At 38.1% G+C, this 13,106-nt stretch overlaps 1 protein-coding gene across 1 annotated transcript; it reads right to left on the bottom strand.

Moving 5' to 3' along the window:
- Window positions 1–1,665: 1,665 nt before the first annotated feature.
- On the bottom strand, window positions 1,666–9,171 carry LOC103707622 (COMPASS-like H3K4 histone methylase component WDR5A). The gene is made up of 2 exons (XM_008792175.4): window positions 8,435–9,171; window positions 1,666–2,224 (listed from the first exon to the last, which is right to left on the bottom strand). The coding sequence occupies exons 1-2, from the start codon at window positions 9,116–9,118 to the stop codon at window positions 1,916–1,918; spliced, it is 993 nt and encodes a 330-aa protein (XP_008790397.1). The 5' UTR covers window positions 9,119–9,171; the 3' UTR covers window positions 1,666–1,915.
- Between the last annotated feature and the right edge of the window lie 3,935 nt (window positions 9,172–13,106).

Genomic DNA, 13,106 nt, shown 5'->3' with positions numbered 1-13,106 from the left:
TCATCAATTCTCTACACCTGATCTCAAAGTAATTGCGTCCAATGGTCATGCTCCTACAAATTCTTAGTGTTACACATGCCAAAAAATAGAGTGCACAAAACTGGTGGGAAATTAATCACCTTGTTGCTTTTTTTTTTCCTCTAGTTGTTGCCTCGCTCCTGATTGAGCTGTCAATCAATAAATCATGGTTTCCAGGAGCTGCCAGGGACAAAGATTATATTTTGGCCCAAAATTGATCTCTAATGTCCTTTTGTTGCATCAAAAACTGGTTTCACCGACTGAATCTTGGGGAAATGCAGCATCAATCTCATGAAGAGCATAGATATTATTAAAGTTTTCCATTTGGCTTTTGCACTGTTTTGGTTGGTCAATCAATAAAATTCTCTGCTCAAAGAATCTGCTCTCATGTTTTCGTTTACATTCTTTGTGCACCACCTATCTAAAGAAGATTTAGTTGATTTTGTGCCCAAAAAATGTTACTTGGAAAATCCGGGCAAAGAGGTGGATGCATTTCGTAACCAATATGCTTTAGAAACAATTTGGTGGCAAGAACTAGCATATAAATGAGCTCTGTTGAGTAAGATTTATTCCTTATTATCTCCACCCCAGGTTAGTGGTGCTATCAGATTGAATGCCGGTATCATCTAGTCTTGGACCTGAACTAGTGGAGGGTCCGAGTCTATTATGACAATCGATATGCAATATGGCCTGCCAGTTATAAACAGAATTTTTTGTACCAAGTTTGGCAGCTAGCAATTTTTCCTTTTGCATGGTAGATTGCAAGGTCCTCCCTTTGAATATGATTTATACCTAGTCTCGACCTCAACTGGTTTGAGATGAAGGCTTAGTTGAGTTATACTTAATTTCAATTTTCTAAAATTTTTATTCTAGGTCCTTAATCTCAACTACTATTTTATATTTAACCCTTCATCCGTACACGTAATTAGCATAACTGTTACAAATAACAAGTCTATCTATATACAAGGACTATCTATTGATGAAAGCAAAATTTGTGGTAAAAAAAAAAGAGGCAAAGTTCACCGTGGACCATATACTAGTGCCACACTAGCACTGTATTAATATGATATGATATAAAATATATTTGGCATATCAAATATCAGTATGCTACCGATACCGAATACCAGTGCCAAACCGGTATAGTATTATATCCCATACCATACCGCTCAATTTGAACTGGTAAGTGAACCATGAAAAAGAAAAAACCTAAAAAATAAGGAAAGCTTAACATGATAATTGGAGACAGGGAGGACTGGCATCTAAATGACTTGTCCAACAATTTTCAGTTCCAGGTCACAAAAAGCTGCTAGATGAGGAATGTCAAAAAAACAAATTGATGGAATATAGTAACGAACAAAGAGATTGGTCTCTGACAATAAGTAGCAAGGGAGAAATATGTCAGTCACTAAGAGGTCAGCTAAGCCTTAGTAGACTTCACGCGAAAAACATAAGACAAAATATTGTATCTCATGCCTGCTGCCATGGGAGCAACCATGATGAGATGGATCTTTCATCTCTCTGTATTGCCACGAGCTAGTTGCTGAAAAATTATTTTAATAAACAAGCACCAACCCACCACAGAAGAGGATCCATGCCTTGGATACAAGATTGTCCATTCTGGAACCACCACTTGCAGCATTTGCTGTATCCCATGCATGATCAGGTACAGAACTCTGAATTGCACAAATATGTGGATAAGATAAATATATTTGACATTAACACGATTTTGCCCTAGGGTAACAGTTCCCCTAGTGAAGATAACACAGTGGTGGATTGACAAGATAGGGTAGGTAAAACTATGTAGTAGGAATTTCATTTTTTGCAAAATCACGATTTGGCCCCTGAAAAAACAAGCCCCCCAATGAAGATTCCATAATGGTGTTGCAACAAAACTCACTCAGGCTTCTTTTTGATCTTCATCCTCCTGAATCCATATCTTTACTGTCTTGTCCTTACCAAGTGCCCCCGAGGCAACCACGTTCTCTGATGGATGGCATGAAACGGCAATTACAGTGTCTGTATGACCTTTCAGTTTCTGGACAATTTTTCTTGTTTGGAGTTCCCACAGGTACACACAGTTGTCCTCTGAACCGCTAACAATGTACTTCCCATTTGTGACAGAGAATGCGGCTGGAATGCAGAACTTCGAATTGATGTGTCCAGTGTATGTCTTTAGAAATTTACCTGCTGAGAAGTTCCAAAGCCTCTGCAAGCAACAGAATCTGAATGTTGAGATATGATTATGAGACAAGATGCATCACGATCTAGAACCTGTTAGCCGTATAAGATGAAAAATCTAAGCTTTTAAGATCTTTAAACCTATGAACCGTCAAACCTGTTTCAAATACAGTAAATGTTTTTGAACCCACTTTGGTTTTGGAATTATGAAGGAATGGAGATGCTTTCGAACTTGATTATATATACAACAATATATAAAGCATACCGAAAGCTTTTTCTTCTATTTCTTTTGTAAATAGAGTTTCACCCTATTGTTCCTCTCACTCAGTAGATAGTACAGATAGCATATGATTACATACTGGGATCTCAAGTATCCAAAGACAGTGAGATGTTACAGGAAAATACAACCCCATATGATATTTCACCCTCAATATTATCTCTATGTCGGAATAAATGCCGCCCTAAGAGTATAACTGAAGGAAATGCATTCACTTGAGGCAAGTTTTTAGAAGGCATTTGACCATTTGAAAAAAGGAATAACAATGCTGGAGCGACCTTCAACACTAATTTCATTTTTGCAAAATCACGTAGTCTCCCCTTCACAGAGAGTACCTGTGTATTTCTTTTATCTTTTTAACCAAAGGATTGACATATTTAAGTAGGAGCCCTTTACTGCTCCGCTAATAGTGGAAGGACCAGTTTGCTAAACAAGCTGCCATCAATATTGAGCTTCAGTCATCGCCAAATAAGTGGACTGTCAATATGGTATTGAAAATGAGATAAGCAAGCATAACATGAATTTAAAATCTTATTTCCACATGAAGGATAACAGCTTCTTCTTAAGGTCTATTCCAATAAAAGTAAGATGTTTCATTATTTTCAATAATGTGCTTGAGAATATCTTGACCTCTAGAAAATCTGATTTCCTTCCCTTCTAATAACTCCACAGTGTTGATGAAATCAAATTGACCCTGCTCTACTTTATAAGCATGTCCTCTCCATTTTATAAACTTAAGGCATGACCAACAAGACATGCATAGACGTCTAATGGTGAATAAAATAGATAATTGCACATTTAACTAGGAATGCTTAAATGACTGGCTATTCCACAATTCTTTCAACAGAGTACAAATACTTGGATGAAGGTTTGATGTCGGTTATGCTTTTTAATAATTCTCACAAGTCACATAAAGTTTATCAGTAGCCAACTAAGGAAACAATTTCACCCCAGGTATAATACGACCACATGAAGCGTAAACTAGAGTATTTGAAAAGGTCTTAAACAAAAGGAAATTTGAAATATAGTTTCGTGTAGTACAACTACCTGAAATACTGCTATTTGGCAAACTTCAGAACATTAAAAAGTTGATATGATCATCAAATTCCAGTTTGATTAAATGCTGCTGAAGTCCTAAGTATTATACATATCTTTATCATACATGTTCGGACAAAGCACCTCCCAAACGATCAGGTAAGAGTATATTAGCCAAATAGCACATAACATTAACAGCTTACATATCAACTTGCCTCGGGGCTCGGAACCAAGGAATTTAATAATAAATAAAAAAGCACTCTATCAGAATGTCAACATGGAACATGCTCCTTAAATACACTCTTCCATCAGAAAAATTCTTTCCGCATAGCCAAAAGGATAGGTATTTTTAGCTATGTTGAAATATAAGCAAATCACTCTTATATATCTTCTGTGAACGAGTTTCTTACACCTTCATTATGTAAAAAAGATATTGTTCTGGCTACTTGTCCAGAATGCCTTTTACAGATGGTGATTTTGTAGCCCTTCTACTTAAACTGTAAGGCCAAAAATATGTTGCTCAAGTGTATTAGCTAGTTTCAAGTAGATGATATTGGACTTCGCAATGTCGAACTTTTAGTCCATTGCAATCACCAAGCAAATTTTTGAAGTCAACCATGCAGCAACTATAAAGATTCCAGTGCAAAATGAACCTTTCGGTCTGAATGCTCTTGTAAGTTATGGGAACTAATCAAAGAGAGATTATATTAATTTGATCATCATACTTGCAGTAAGATGTCTGAATATGATAACATACAATAGATTCATGACAAAAGAAAAAGGCTCATTGTCAGAAAGTAGCAATAAGATATAATCATACAATTGAGAATACCAACAAAATCATCAAATTGATGGTTGATGTTGCCAGATCAAAAAAAAAAGCAGAACTTCACGCTACAAAATTCCATTTAAGGATTGAAAGCCAGAGTCGAGAGGGAAGAACACAGAACTATTTTAATGGTTAAAGATTATTTAATCGATGCAACACATAGACACTGATTAAATGATAAACATGGATAAACTTTGTTATAAAAGCATGGAGCTTGAGTATTTGCCTACTTAAGAGGCCTCTAAAGTCCAAAATGTTGCCTGCTTAAGCACTAGAAATTTTAGCCAACGCATGGCTTCAAGGATGCTAGAACTTCTTATAAGGCAACAAGATATGATTTTATCTATATATGGTTGAAAAATTAAGAATATGATAAGAAATTAAGCACGGGGGAGAGAGAATTTAACCATAATGGGACTCATAACAGTCCGCATAAGGTAAAACATCTCTCAAATGGAACGAATAATCCCAATTTTTCAGGGATTGTGAGCTCCAGATGGTCTCGAACTCTCGATCCCTATAACTTTTAGTTCTCTCTCCTCTCTCTTTTTTCCCCTAAATTTTATTCTAATCGAACCACACCTTATCCAAAGAATAATGTACCCAGCCATCCAACAGGCCCTAAGCAGTTATTGAAGCATCAGCTGCTCATTTAAGAAATTAAGCAAAGCACTTGAACAACTTAATTATTTTTTTATGGCAATCCTATGTCTAGTTTCCATCCAATGGATCAGGGTAGTATTCTAACCTTCATTATCAAATTTTGTAGGGGCCCTATGGTGATATATGAGATTTCTTACAACTGTTCATGGTAAAACCTGATTGAAAAGCAAGGGGAGATTGTTTCTCACGAAACTCATTTTTCAGTCATTTTTTACAAAACAGGTTTTCTGAAAGCAAACAAACAAGTACTCTTGTAAAAGATATTTATTTTAATTTTTGTACAAACCTATTTTCGTATTACCTAACAACCAGACAACTGCATAATACTGAATGGTGAACTTGAAGGCAGGACAATTTGTTAAAGCATTTTGTATCATCAAACTTTCTTTTCATTGATAAATCAACCAATAGAAATAAAGTGTAAGATAATCTACAATGCATATAGCTTACAGTGTCCCACTGAGCTAACTGAACTTCTAAGATATCCTCCCTTTCCAGCTAAGGCTTCCGTGAGGTCTGCCTGCTACAACCAGACAACAATTTCATTGCCTTCGCTGCAGATAAAATTGGCAATTTTCTGTCAATGAACTGCCAAGAAGTGGCTATAATGCTTAAAACCTTAAAACGAGTGTCTTTGAGACCCTCCAGCATGTGTTGTCCAGCACTTACTAAATCACAGAAATAAACCAATCTTTGTGTCCCAACTATTTTGAACAGGCTAATGCAACTTCTTTTCCACAAGCCACCCTAATCCAGTCTGCAAGAAGAAAAAGAATGCTGTCCTGGGTCTCCTGCTCATTGTACTGTTTGTTCTGAAGAGTTTTGCATTTTAATCTAACCAAATACACCACAGCTTTACGACCACCAAGACATCCCAACCTCTCCTAATCTGGAGGAACAGAAGGAGTTTAAAGATAATATGTTTAAGTAGGCACTGCTGGAAGATAGAGTCTAATAGAAGATGTCAAATTGACATCAAGAAGGTCCAATATAGTAGGAAACTCTCTATATGGCTTCCAGCTGAGTTTGACAGAGTACAAAAGAAGGATGACTGTTCCATTATCTCTTCAGTATTTACAGCATTGAAAAATGAAATACTTCACCATTCATTCCTATCAGAGTCTACAAGTTGTCAATGCAAACCTTTTCAAGATTTCCTTCACAACGTCCAATCATTCCTTGAATTTTCTCTTTCTTTAGACCCTCCTAAGCATATTGAAACCCTCACATTGCTGCAGCGCAGCCATTTTCACATCTTTGTTGCAATTTATATATGCTAATACTATCTAAATCAATTCTTAATTACTTCAACAAATTTACTCCAAGATTATCCTAAACTACTCATACTTAATTCAAAAGTTCCTACTCTTGCCCCACATTAATCTAACTGCTCTCATATCTCCTACGCTTATCTTACATGCTTAAAACTCTAAATTACCCAATGTTGGTCCTGTAGAACATAGTTGACCCTGCAGTCAAATGTAGCATTTTACCTACAAATCTCAAGGCAACTTAGTGACTATATAAAACCCAAGGAGAAACTCTCCAAATCATAAAGCTCACTTCAATTCTATTAAAAATGCATCTTTATATCTCCATCTCCAATGCAATCCAAGATAGCCATGATTGCACTAGTGTATCTCTAGACGATCAATTTAATTGTGATTTCACTCACACATCTATTTCAAATATAGTTAAAATTCATGGTTAATCCAACCAGTCATTACTTCAACTAACATACAATCCTACTTTTGTCAAAGAACTAACAGTATTGTCCACAAATAATATAGCCACAGCACCTCTTCTTCTCCTCTTTCTCTTCCTCCCCTGCAGCCCACCAGCAGCACCACCACCACCTGCCGCCACCATAACCACAACCACCACCTGAACCTCCACCGCCACTAATGACCCCTCCCCACCATTTTGACATTGCTATGATTCTTGATAGCAATTTTTCCTCTGATTAGAAGATAGGATGAAATATTTTTTAAAAAAAATCTTTCGATTATAACAATTTCAATTTAATTCAAATCTGCTAGTTTTTAAGACATCTATATCATGTAGGCCTTATCTCACTCCATCATAGTCCTCTTTCTTTTTCTCAGATCAAGTAGTTCTGTGTTCCTATAAATCTCACATGATTGAGACTCCCTTCTCCACCATATGCAAAGTTCAAACATATAATGCTCTGAATGTATAGTCGTCATTGATATGTATTGAAGATTCTATTCATAATTGTATCTGATTATTTAAAAACCTTTGCCAATATTAAATATTCTATTCATACCTTAATGGATGCATTTTGAGAACAGCATTGATTACCAAACAGGTTTTCAGTTTTAGATATAAGTACAGCAATGTGTACCAAACAGGTTTGAGATTTTTAGTTTTCAGAAAGAGAAACCAAAACTAGTTTCAGTTTTTGAAATTCTGAGAACTAGCAGCCATGGTGAATGCCACATTATTTCAGACCAAATACACCGGTTCTATTGGAAATCCATTCCTAAATACATGCCAAAATAAGTCATAACTCATTTGACCATGGGTTCATGCTTGTTTCAGATGTAACCAATCAGATAATGATGAGTATTGCTGATTTGATGAAATGAATTGCAGCAGAAACTTAATATAACTGAAAATATAAAATAAAGATGAGCTGGTCAGGAATGGGGAAAACAGGCCAAATCTGAGAATGACTCAAATTTGCAAATTCCACTAGCTAATTTTCAGATGAAACAATTCAGAGCCTTAGACACTCAAAACAGGGTCTCCAGGTGAGATGCAAAATATCTTGACAGCCATCATATCTCACGCCATATATATAAGCTAGACAACTGTAATACAATAAAAAGAACTAAAGCGGAAAAAGTACCATATAAGCTAAACATAAGCTTGACTCTGAAAGGAACTCCTACAGAAAAACGATTCACTTACTTCTCTGCATTTAGGTAGTTATATTATCTCATTTTATCTTTGGGAAGAGTAGATGCTCGAGATAAGACTCGATATTTCATGATAAATACTGATTCTTATGATTCATTCAGCATCCAATAAATATTTCTCCCGTGAAGGGGATCCCAGATCTTAACATTCATAGCACCTAACAAACCTAAATGCATGATCCACAAGTGAACATGGACCTACCAAAAAAAGAAGTTTCTTTCTCTCTGCATTTAGTTACTTAAATATCTCATGTTGTTTCCAGAGAGAGTTGATGCTCAAAGGAAGGCTTCAAAACTCGACGTGCGGATTGCCTTTTACCTATTTTTGTTTTCAAAAATATGATCCCCAACCTAAAATTCACCACTCCACAATCAATTTTATTTGGAATCAGCACATAAAAAGCGAATCTTTTCTACAGCAATGCAATTTTCATTACTCAGTGAATGTAAAAATATACTGAAAAATGAATAGAAGCTAATGATCAACCATACCAAGGTGCTATCGAGAGTGGCCGCGAGGACGAACTTCCCATTGGGCGAGAACTTGACGAAGGACACTGGAGGGCTCTCGTCGTCGATGAGGGTCTTCATGCAGTGCCCGGTTGCCGAGTCCCAAATCCGGCAGAGCCCGTCATAGCTGCTGGAGACGATGAGGCTGCCGTCGTGGTTGAAGTCGACGGCGGTGACGGGCTCGGAGTGGGCGGGGAGGACGCGGAGGCACTTGCCGGACTTGACCTCCCAGACGCGGACGGTCTCGTCGAAAGAGCCGGAGGCGATCATGTTGGACTGGGGGTTGAAGGAGCAGCAGAAGGCGTAGTTGGTGTGCCCGGTGAAAGTCTTGAGAGGGGCAGCGGTGGCGAGGTCCCAGATGCGGATGGTGCGGTCGTCGGAGGCGGAGCAGAGGTAGCGGCCGTCGGCGGAGAAGGAGACGTCGGAGACGCCCTCGTCGTGGCCAGAGAGCTCAGCACAGAGGGAGAGATCGGCGGTGGACCAGACGCGGAGGGTCTTGTCGGCAGAGGCGGAGGCGAGGAGGGAGCCGTCGGGGGAGAACTTCACCGATGAGACGGCGCGCTTGTGGCCGACCAGGGTCTCCCGGAGGACGTAGGGCTGGTGGGTGGCGGCAGCGGTGCCGCCATCCGTGGAAGCGGCGGTGGAGGGGGGTTCGGCTGCGGCCATGGACGGGGGAGGGCGAGGGTTTGGGATCCCGGGGGTTCGGCGAGGAGGGTTTAAGGCTTTCGGATGGGGTTTTAGGGTGCGAATTGGGCCGAGTTAACCCGGATCCAAGTTTTCTACAAACCACAAAGGAGGAAAGCCCAATTGTGGTTTGCACTAAACCAAGGCCCTGCCGAGCATCGCTTTTGGTTTCCAATTTCCAGTTTTTATTTTAAGTTTTTTTTTTAGCGTACATACTTTTTTAAATATTAAAATTTATGTAAATACCCTTTTAAACCAATATTTGTATATGTATCCTCATCAAGAACTTGTTTTATATGTACACCTGTCTTTTTTTTTCTTTTTTTGTGTATCTACCCATACCATCTAACGCTATTCAAATGTTAGCAGTTTAAAATTGAAATGACGAAAATACTCATAGAAGGTAAACATAGAAAAAGAAACGTTTGTAAGGGTATATATACAAATATGCAATTTCAAATATTCAAAAAAGTATTCTACAAAAAAAATTAAATTTTTGCATAAATATCCTTCTAAATATTGGAATTTGCATGAATATTCTCCAAATTGATGTTTACGTGCATGCTCTTACAAAACACTATTTTTATATGAATACCTTTGACATAGCAATTCGACTATCATGATTAGCTAAAATCATATTTATTTAAATTAAAAATTAATTAAAATTATGAAAGTATCTTTTTATTTTTAAAGTGGATAACAAGTTAACAGGTCTCATGAAAACTAATATTTCTACCCTTTTTGAGAAATTTTTCGATCTCTCTTGACCCTCTCTTTCACTTCTCCCTTCTCCATCATAAACAACCCTTCATTATATCTTTTTTATATGAAGATGGTCAGGTCATGCCTTTAGTTTTCTAAATTATTTTTAAAAAAATATTGTGAGAGATTTGCAATATTTATCTTTTAATGAATGAGATTTGCAATGTTTATTTTTTATAGTTGGAAAATTTCTCAGACTAGTGGCTGAATTAAAATTACTATGACAAGATAGGTTCCATGCAACATTTTTTTTTTAAAAAGTTGAAGCTCCAAAGAAAACTGACTTAAGGTATACAACGTATGGAGCGGCCTTATACCATATGGTTGCGGAGGTTGTTAATAAGTTTGAAGGATTCAAAGTCCTTCAATAATTTTGCTTGAGGATGATTGATATTATTCTTCTACCCATGATCATAGTAGCAACAAGGAACCTCGATCATTGCAATCTATTATGTGCCTTTAGGAGTTTCTAATTCTTTTCTATATTCTAATACATATCATCATATATGCATCTGTAACAATAAATATTATAAGCTATGATTTAATAAAATAAGATATAGTGGTTGTTATAAATGAAGAAAACTAAAGTAGAATAATCTCATTATAAGTGAAAAAACTTCCATAACTCTCTTTGTTTTTGGTGAAAATGGCAATTCACATAGCTCTAACGTGAGTACATCCTGCCAAATCAAGAGAAAGTAAAAAATACAAGGGTTGAGGTATGTCCCCCGTCGATATCTATAAAAACTCTCCGGAATGCCAGACGACAAAGGAAGCGACCCAGTTTACTGCACTGTTTACTTTCCTGAACACATGTGATATCTGAACGCCTCTCAACTCCCATACCAGTCTATGGGACTCGCGGATGAGGGGGTGACCGTCTCCATACCTGTCCACTCCCTGAATCCAGTCGATCACCATAGTAGAATCCCCCTCGAGGTGCACACGCTCTGCGCCCAGTAGCCGCCTCACACAGGAGATCCCCTCCCATACTACTTGGAGCTCTGCCCCAAGTGCAGTAAGGCCAGGCGTGCGACAGCCTCCAACTACAATCAATCTACCAAGATGGTCACGGATAACAAATCCCATACTTTTAGACACTCCATCCACCGACATATTACCATAAAAGTTCACTTTGAGATGACCAAGGGGTGGAGGCACTAAAGAAACAAAGGCAAATCTGGACGCTGAAATAGCGAATAGGGTACCCCAAATGTCCCTGGTTAACTCGGAAGGGAACGACGTGGTAGCAGAAGTGACCTCCCCTGCCTGACGCATAGCTCTGTCCACCACCATCCACGAAGGCGATCTCCTATCCTCAAACAAACCGGCATTCCTGTCCAATCATATATGGTAGGACAAGTATGCCCTCAGAATTCTGACCCCAAAAGTGCTCGAGCGTCGCATGGAGACCCTCAACAAGTGAATCAAATCCTGTGTTAACTCCACTGCCTAAGGTAACAACCCAGGGGACCTCCTCCATATCGTCTTGGTCCTGGGACACCGCAGTAGAACATGATCAATAGTCTCCTCAGTATCTGTACACATCTCGCAGCACTGCGTGATCCGCACACCACGTCGGGCTAACAAACTTCTGGTCGGAAGACAGCCCTATGCCATCTTCCAGACGAAGAGGGCAACACATGGGTGTATACACATCCTCCAAATTCAACCTTCCTCAATCTGCCGAACCGACTTCCGACTGATTAGAGCCTGAAGATCCCTGGCTTGAACCTGTGACCGCCTCGTAGGCACCCATACCAACCTGTCTGGCACCTCCCGACCGGGGGCTGGTATCGCCAGGACCACCTCCGCCAATTGCTCCCCAAAAGCTTTCCGAATCGCCCCTCCCTCCAACGACCCCCACCATGATCCAACAAGTCGCTGACCTGGTATCCAACTAGCTTCGCCATGTCCACCATGGTCGGCAATCGACTAATCGGCAACTCAGTAACCCAGTTGTCCTCCAATATATCGATTGACCGGCCATCACTAACGGCCCATCTAATCTCCAGAAGCACCAATCCGGCTCTAGCACACATCTCTCTCCATACCAATGAATGATGACGCCCCACATGAGTACCAGATAGTAGATTGCCGTACTTAGCCCTCATCAGGAAAGACCACATACTATCAGGCTCAAGAACAAATCTGGCAGCATGTCGCGCTGCTAAGGCCTCCTGTCTCGACAACAGGGACTGCACCCCCAGACCCCTGTACCTAGTCGGCAAGCAAACAACCTCCCAGGCCACTAAGACTCTTTTTGCTATCTAATTGTCGCATCAATTTTTTTCTTAAGCAATATTTTTATGAAAAATATTGAGGAGCAGACACTAGACAAATCTGAGTGTTAAAACAGGTTGAAATAGAAAAAAATAAATTTTAAATTTTTTTGCATGTAAATCCTCCTAAATATGTGAAATTGCACGAATACTCTCGCAAAGTATTATTTGCATATATACCTTTATAAATATTTCTTTTTGCATATCTACCCATTAAGAGTATTTCAATTATTTTTAATTTTAAACCACTAATTTCTTGATGTTGTTAGATTGTGTGGGCACATATGCAAGAAAAAAAAAAAAAGGGGTATGCACGCGAAGCAAATATTTTATAAAGGGTATATATGCAAATATAAATTTGAAGAAAGTGTTCATGCAAATTTTAATATTTAGAAGGATATGTACATAAAAAATTCTTTTATTTTTGAAGACAGAAATGGAGATGTTTTAGTGGCTTGATTTCTACTTTCAATTTGTTTGGCAGAAAAATTCCAATTTCAACGTTTAAAAATCCTTAATTAATTTTTAAAAATTATAAAAACTAATTTATTATTAAAGGGGTGATTCGTGCTCCTTGCAAGAGAAGAGAATATATTTTTTTCTCAAGTCCAAAATCAAAACCGATGTATTCAAACTTAAAAATTTATACAGTTGATTGTGATCTATACTATTTGACGTACTTAAAAAGCAAAAGAGGCATATTCGAGCAGCTTCTAAACTACGCATATAGACATAAAATAAACAATTTTTATTGTACCATAATGCAAAGATACGATAAAGCATTTAAATTCCATCTTCTAAATCATAATCTATGCATGCTAAAATATATATAGATGAAAAATTAATATATTTTAATACTCGAATTATAGCAAAATATAGTATCGCATCATTCCAATTGTTTTGCATTAACTTGATAGATAGATTAA

Source organism: Phoenix dactylifera, unplaced genomic scaffold (genome assembly GCF_009389715.1).
Source record: "Phoenix dactylifera cultivar Barhee BC4 unplaced genomic scaffold, palm_55x_up_171113_PBpolish2nd_filt_p 001642F, whole genome shotgun sequence".
Lineage (NCBI taxonomy): Eukaryota > Viridiplantae > Streptophyta > Magnoliopsida > Arecales > Arecaceae > Phoenix > Phoenix dactylifera.
This window is presented reverse-complemented; position numbering and strand designations above follow the sequence as displayed.

Bases quoted from the DNA above. Each gene is read 5' to 3' on its own strand.
- LOC103707622 (XM_008792175.4), bottom strand. From the start codon at position 9,118: ATGGCCGCAGCCGAACCCCCCTCCACCGCCGCTTCCACGGATGGCGGC. The intron at 2,225-8,434 runs GTATGGTTGATC...TGTTGCTTGCAG, and splicing joins CCACTCTCGATAGCACCTTG to AGGCTTTGGAACTTCTCAGC.